Source organism: Aethalodelphis obliquidens, unplaced genomic scaffold (assembly GCF_003676395.1).
Source record: "Aethalodelphis obliquidens isolate GAN/ISIS:26980383/991018 unplaced genomic scaffold, ASM367639v1 scaffold11, whole genome shotgun sequence".
Lineage (NCBI taxonomy): Eukaryota > Metazoa > Chordata > Mammalia > Artiodactyla > Delphinidae > Aethalodelphis > Aethalodelphis obliquidens.
In genome coordinates, this window is record NW_020837955.1 from 39516925 (window position 1) to 39524631 (window position 7707).

Here is a 7707-nt window from a genome sequence, read left to right on the forward strand (position 1 = left end):
GATGCTCCCTTCTACTGTTTGCTCCTATCATACATACATCCCAAATTATTAAATTTTAAATTTGCTCAAGGACTTTATAAACATCCGGAGTGTGTAATATATACAGTAAGATAAAACTGCCAACCAGAAGTCATAGCTTTCAGGACGGGAAAGGTTTCTAACTCATGGACTTACAATCCGAAAACACTGAGGAACTTGTTTTGTTCTTTTAAACGGAGGCCATCCGTGGCACTCCTGATCAGTGCCATCCCATGTACAGCAGTGTTGTCCTGTACATCATGGCCTAAATGGCTCTCCTAATAACACATTAGCCAACTTACAGACTTCCTTGCACTTCTAAGTTAAATCAGCCATCCTAAAACTGGGTCCTAAGATCCTTTAAGAACTCACTCCCACCCCCCCAACAAATCGCTAAATATCATACGCAGCAATTCAAATGGAAACACAGCCAAGTCGAATGGTTTTGACTTCAAAGGGGATTGATAATGTGAGAGAGATAACTAAGTTTAAAGGATATTTGCAAGCTACTGGCGTCCTATTGACTTTAAACAAGGAGATAAGGCTGCTTTCCCAACCCTATTAGCTTGGAAGAATGAGCAAGTCGTCAGGAAATCCTCATGGTGGATATACAACCAGTGCCCTGGACAGAACGCTTCAGCATTCATCTGCCTTTTAACTACCCAGAATCCATTCCTTCCGCAGAACTCTATCAGAAGAGACAAATTCTTCATCTGTTGATGCATTTATTAGTTTAGTACTCAATAGAGAAGTTCAGCAGAGCCAACGAACACTAAGTGTCCAAAGAAGAAAGAGTAATGAACGAAGCCATTAGAGAATTCTCAGCAAATGCCCCTCATTGTCATTCTTGGGTTGCAGGTAGTAGACAGAGATTCTTAATCACGATGAACTGGGGTTAAGAAGACAATGCACCTTCTTGAAAACAGTGGCCATTATCTCTGGGAGCAAGGGAACAGAAACTGGTTCCAGTCATGAGCTGGGGCAGTTGTTCTGACCCCGTTTACTCACTGATGTGGTGACGCTGGAGGGCTTTATGGTCTAGGGGATATGCAGGCCAATACAAAACAAAGGCATGATGGATACTTCCAGGGCCTGAGCACTGAGTGGGGGGTAAAGAACCCAGGTTCACAGGTCTAAAAGTTTTGGTCAGCTTGGAAACTGGGAAATGGGCTTTCATACCCTCAGACACAGTCTGAGCTTAAACTTTAAAAAGAAGTTTAAAAGAAAAATGAAAGAAAACGATGAACTGAGGCAAAAGGCTTCCCTGCGACTTTGATTTCTTGGAAGAAAGAACTTCGGATGATGAGAACGAGAGTTCTCTTCAGAGAGCAAGAACTTCTCCTATTAAATAAGGACCCTAAGCACAGAAATATACAGTTGGGAATTACATGCAGGGAGAACACGGCTCTTACGTAAGCAAAGAGTTCGAGTTCTTCAAAGCTGTCCTGCAATGAGCTGCCTGGAGAGACAGTAAACACCCTGGGAAAGCTGAGTGACCTCCTGATGGAGGTAAAAGAGAGAAGACCACGACATCAGGCTGGAGAATTTCAGGCACTCGAGCGTTTGCTGACATGATGGTGGCGGTGGTGATGCTAGTGGTGGGGTTGGTGGTGATGGCGGTGACAGCAGTGGTGATGGTGGGGTGGTGGTGGACATGTTAACAGTAGTGACGGGGAGGGTGGCAGGGATGCTGGTGGCAGTGCTGGCATATGGGATAAATGATTGCTAATAGAGTCATTCCAAACCTGAGAGTTCATGGCTCCAGGAAGAGCTGTCAAATTTATTTAGATTAACAAACAATTACAAGGAGTTCAGATAAAAGATAACCATTTCTAAGTCAACACGACCTCTCCTGAGAAACAGGAGTAATTTAAACTAATTGTTTTTTTCTTTAAGCAATTAGAAAAAGTCTCCAAGCAATTTCCGCTTTGCATAACCCATCCCATGACGGTTTTAAGTTTTCCTCTGCTAATCTGAAAAAGAGTCTCTGTTAGGACTTAGGACTTTGTTCCTGCATAGTAACCATTCTCTACGCACTGTGAGCAAAACTGAACGCCGCTGTGGACAGCGCTGTGACCTTGGATGAATCCTGATCTTGGCAAGGGCACAAAAACATTTGACCAAACCACCTTTGCAACCCCCATCCCCTAGGACTTATGTTCACTCCCAATATTCTTACAGAAATGGTCAGATGGAGACCAGAATCATTGCTGCTGATGTGGGAAAGCTCAGAGACTTGGACATGATGAAGGTTCTATAACCACTTGTTTGTTTGACGAACACAGGAATTTGAGGGATGTCCCAGAGTCTCAGCGCAAGTTCCCTTCCATCCCCGAATCCCCCTTTCAGAGCACCCCTCCCAGGCATGCTCTTCCTAAGGCCTCATCAAGCCGGTTTGTGAAATTAGCTAAGCCCATCTTGAACTTGACTACCGCTGCAGCTTGCACAAGCTCTTAGGGAGGGACTCCCACATGGAGACAGCCTGCTATACAAATGATTGGCTTTGGTTTATTCTAAATCAACCTCCTTCAAGTTTTGAGGGGGCACTTCTTTCACCAGGTGGTCTCACTGCGTCCTGTCTTTCTCTTTCCTTCCCAAGATTATTCAGAGATTTAAAAATGGCTGTTAGAATTTTGATGTTGATTAACTTTATCTTGGGCCCTACAGAAATGAGAAAATGTCCTGACACTGGCTGGAAAACAGGGTTAAATACGCCTTTTGCTGGATAAAAATGTTCCCTGCTTTCACTTATTTCTTCTGAAAGCTAAGAAGCAGACAGGCCGGAGCCTGGGCGCCTCAGGTCGTCCATACAGAGGAAGCTGCGGCAGCAGGAGCAGAATTTCAACTTGGGAAGAAGCTCTTGGTTAAAAATGAACGCTGCTTATTCAAATTCCCCTCGGGTGCACACCTTACAGAGAGAAAGACTTGGTACTTATTAGCCATTTGAAGCCAGCATTCCAAGGCTTTCTTCTCTGTCAAACTCAAAGCTAAACGCTTTTTCGTTGCTGTCCTCATCCTGCCTACGCTGCTGCGTCCTTCAACAGAGAAGATTCTTTATCTTTTTAAACCAGTGATACAACTTATTCTATGCAATACTTAAAATTCAAGAAGGCCACCCTGGCTTATGAAGTTTGTTCAAGGTGGTCATGTAGGAGTTTTCCATCCTGCATTTCTAGCACTTTCATTCTACCGCACAATTCCTTCAAGTTCTTGCTTCTTGGCCCAGCCGCGAACGCGAGACCAACATTCTGGAAACGTCTGTCTCACCTCCGGTTCGCCACAGTCACACTCCTCTCCTTCTTCGACATATCCATTCCCGCACTTCTGGCCCCCAAAGGACTGCGTCACTTCCGGCAGGTTAAAGAGGCACATACCCATGCCCTTCTCCAGGCTGGCCTCCAGGTCCTTCCTGCTGCAGCTGCTGAATACCATGGGGAACGGATACCTGCAGGGAAGAGCCAGGACGTCAGTCGTCAGGGCACTGAAAGGCCTCACGCATCCTTCTCGTGCAGCTGTGCGTGGTACCCACGGGCACCATCTGCCTGGGTGGCCGCTGTTAGTCTCAGTGAACAAAGGCTTGAGCGGTGTAAAATGAGGCACCTTCGACTACGCCCTGAGGTCCAATCCTGCAGAGTTCCAACACCACTGATGAGGAAGTGCTTTATCCAAAAAGAAATGACCTTTGGAGGGTTTTCAAATCAACAACTTTAGATTGTGTCTTGTTACAGACATCATTAATAGTTCTGTGTGAAATGATATAATGGAAAGTGAATGCTTAGGACCTGTAGCTTGTAATATGAACACTATGTTCATATTGGAAAGTACAGAGATGAGAAAAGTACATTTAAGTCTTTAAGCCATTTTGAGTTTATTTTTGTGTATGGTGTGAGGGAGTGCTCTAACTTCATTGATCAGAAAGGCCACCGTCAAAAAGTCTACAAATAATAAATGCTGGAGAGGGTGTGGAGAAAAGGGAAGCCTCCCACACTGTTGGTGGGAATGTAAGCTGGTACAGCCACTATGGAAAACAGTATGGAGATTCCTCAAAAAACTAAAAATAGAGCTACCATATGATCCTGCAATCCCATTCCTGGGCATATATCCAGAAAAGATGAAAACCAATTCAAAAAGATACGTGCACCCCAATTTTCACAGTAGCACTATTTACAATAGCCAAGACATGGAAGCAACCTAAGTGTCCATCTACAGATGAGTGGATAAAGAAGATGTGGTACATATATATTGACATATACAATGGAATAGTACTCGGCCATAAAAAGAATAATGCCATTTGCAGCAACATGGATGGACCTAGAGATTATCATACTAAGTGAAGTAAGTCAGACAGAAAGACAAATATCATCTGATATCACTTATACTTGGAATCTAAAAAATGATACAAATGAACTCATTTACAAAACAGAAACAGACTCAGACACAGAAAACAAATTTATGGTTACCAAAGGGGAAAGGCAGGGGGAGATAAAGTAGGAGTTTGGGATTAGCAGATACAAATTACTATATATAAAATAGATGAACAACAAGGACCTACTGTAGAGCACAGGGAACTATATTCGATATCTTGTAATAACCTGTCAGTGAAAAGAATCTGAAAAAGTATATGTAACTGAATCACTGTGCTGTACACTAGAAACTAACATAACATTGTAAATCAACTATACTTCAGTTAAAGAGAAAATAATAAAGGCAATCATTATCCCGAGGGAGGGGGAAGGTACAAATGACTGAGCTTATCAACTCCACGGCTTCACAGACACAATCCCCATAGTGGGTCAGGGCCGGCTGATACCGGTTTGGGCCTATAAAGGGCAAACCACTGTCTCCCCAGGCACAGCTCTAAGAGAATGGAGGTGGTCAGAAGTGCAGGTCCTGCCCTTGCCTCGAAAACCAGGGCTCCATAGGGATGTGGCCAAGTTGGCCAACTTCCCTGCAGAGCTCGTGCTCCCCCTTCCATGGTCCAGAGGGGCTGTACCACCCACCTTGCTCCTGGGTGGGCTGTGTGATAATTCGTGGTGATGGAATTAGCAGAGGGGAAATGACATGCGTCACTTCTGGCTGAAGGTAGTTAAGTAGCTGTTCCTTCCTCGCCCCTGCTGCCAGCTGTGCTCAGACCAGTCCAACGACCTAGGAGGGGGACGAGCCACACACAGCACCTGGTCCCGACTCACTGACAGCACAGAGCTCCATGGCGTCACATGCAAGGGAAACACATCTCTATGATGGTAAAGCCCCTGGAAATTAGGGGTTTGTTTCCCACGGCAGCTAGGGGTCCCTAACGTATATAAAGCGTCTGACTCTCTTCTACGAATGCGCTTTCCCAGGTCTTAGGCAGTGATTACTGTAAGGGCTAAGCACACCAGAAAGCCAGGTTTTATTACTTGGTGAGGAAGCAGGACTTGCTGACCAGCAAGCCCAAGCACCCTCTCCCATGAAGACAGGATGACATTATAACTGGATCCCAATCAATTGGCCAAACCAATACGTGCTGCTAGATTTCCCTGAAGACCACAGACTAGCCACCATTCAATGATTGAGTCTGGCAATACTTCAAGATCATGATGAGTTCCAGGGCCAAACTGGTAACGCTGCACTATCTCCCCACGTGTTTTCTATCAATCTCAGGTTATTAACTCTGAAGTAGAATGCTAATCTCCAAGTAAATTAGTACATGCAAGTCTTGCTCTTGGATACAAAGACAATAAACCAGGACTTCGCTGTAGCACTGTAACAAAGTTCCTTTCGAAATCTTTGTAACTTTCCTGGGCAGACAGAGGGATTGTTCTGGTATCAAAAGTGATACTGAATAGCTTCAGATGATGAGCCGCAAGAAAAAGTGTAATTTTGCCCCATTTGAAGAGCTTTGTGTTGAAAAGGTGACAGTACATCACACAGGGAACTGAGAGCAGTACTTCCCTTTGCAGTGGAAGAAATGGAATCTTCTCCAGTGTAAGCATTTCCCAGGACGGCTCTATGTCAAGGCCTGACCCAGGAGACTAAACCTCATTCTCACTCAATGATACCCAACCAGGTGCTGTGATGAGCTCTGACCAGCTCATTCTGGGAGGGCACCGATTTCTAGAAAATGTTAAATTAGGAAAGACACAAGGATAAATTGTAAGCCTCGGGAATGGTTTATAAGCAAGATTAACAGCAGTTTATAGCAAGATTAACAGAAGCTCGGTGAAAGAGGGGTATCAATCACCCTGCTTCCCAAGTGAGAAGATGCCCACGAGCGTCCGGGGATTAGAGGGCTGAAACCAGCTCCAGGAACAGCTCCGACGAGCCCTCCCATCTCACTGTCTTTCAAAACAACAAATACATTTTGGGTTTTGGGGGGGATTGACATTAAATAAAAAAAGGGATAGATGGGCTTCCCTGGTGGCACAGTGGTTGACAGTCCGCCTGCCAATTCAGGGGACATGGGTTCGTGACCCGGTCCGGGAAGATCCCACATGCCGCGGAGGGGCTGGGCCCGTGAGCCATGGCCGCTGAGCCTGCGCGTCTGGAGCCTGTGCTCCGCAACGGGAGAGGCCACAGCAGTGAGAGGCCCGCGTACCACAAAAAAAAAAAAAAAGGATAGAAACAAGATGAATGAGATCAGTTTAAGTCCAGGATTTAAAATTCAGATTATTTGGGAGAGAAGAACAGATCAACTGTTAGCAAAAAACCGACTCTTTTCGTGTCTGTGCTGGATGTGGTCAGACAGAAGTCGAGTTATCTGCGTAATAATACATTTCTAGTTCTCTTAGTTTTTTCCTATTCTGTTGAAGGACAAACCCCAGGTGCTTTTAAAGTTCTCTCTCATTTAGAATCATCCACCCAATTCACAGCTTTGCAGCCTTGATCTGAGGAACAGCGTCCAGGCGCGAATTCCTCGAGGTGCCTCTGCTGCAACAACAAAGCAGCAATGTTCTCCTCAGATGCCAGACGAGGTGTGGATGAGTTCACCGACACTGAAACTGATCCTCGCTCACCGTCACTCACAACACAGGGCCGGGCCTCGCAACGTGTAACCCGATTTCACCAGCAGGACGCCTGCCTTCAAAGTCAGTATAATTAAAACCTCCAGCAGCTGCCGGCCATGGCTCACAGCTCCTGTGCCCAGAGCACATGTGAATAGGTCCTCTTTCCCTGCAATCTGGGCCTTTCTGACTCGCTCAGAGGGACCCCAGGGAGGCCCCTTGGGGAGGCCAGCGACCCTTCCCCACACCTTCCTGCCCTCTCTGTGGGCTGGACCGGTCAACATTCCCACCTCTACGTGAGGATGGAGAAACATCTCTGCCATCCTCCACGACCTCTCTTGATGACAAACGGCAATGAACGTTCCAGGCAGAGGGAGGAGCCTGTGCAAAGGCGCGTGGGCAGGCGTGACTGGCCTCGAGGACTTTGTTCAGCAGAAAGCAGCAGGCTCTTCTGTCAGTAACACACACCCAGAGGGGCGACCCCCTCTCCAGAGAAGACCCCTAAGCCCTTGGAGGTCAGGCTGATGGCAAAAGACTACCATGGAGCATCATTAAATGGGGGAGGGGAGCTTTGCCCTGCATGGACCAAGCTCTGATAATGGCTAAAGATACTTTTCATAAGAATTTCAAACTCTTATTCCCCCATTTTTTTTTTTTTTTTTTTGCGGTACGCGGCCTCTCACTGTTGTGGCCTCTCCCGTTGCGG

At 46.1% G+C, this 7707-nt stretch overlaps 1 protein-coding gene across 2 annotated transcripts in view; it reads right to left on the reverse strand.

Annotated features, from left to right (window-relative positions):
* ADAM12 (ADAM metallopeptidase domain 12) overlaps nt 1–7707 on the reverse strand; it is a 388736-nt gene that overhangs the window by 62841 nt on the left and 318188 nt on the right. For both annotated transcript variants that reach the window (XM_027112934.1, XM_027112932.1), the window contains exon 12: nt 3286–3463. In XM_027112934.1, coding sequence (XP_026968735.1) covers nt 3286–3463 — 178 coding nt within the window. The remainder of the gene's footprint in view (nt 1–3285; nt 3464–7707) is intronic.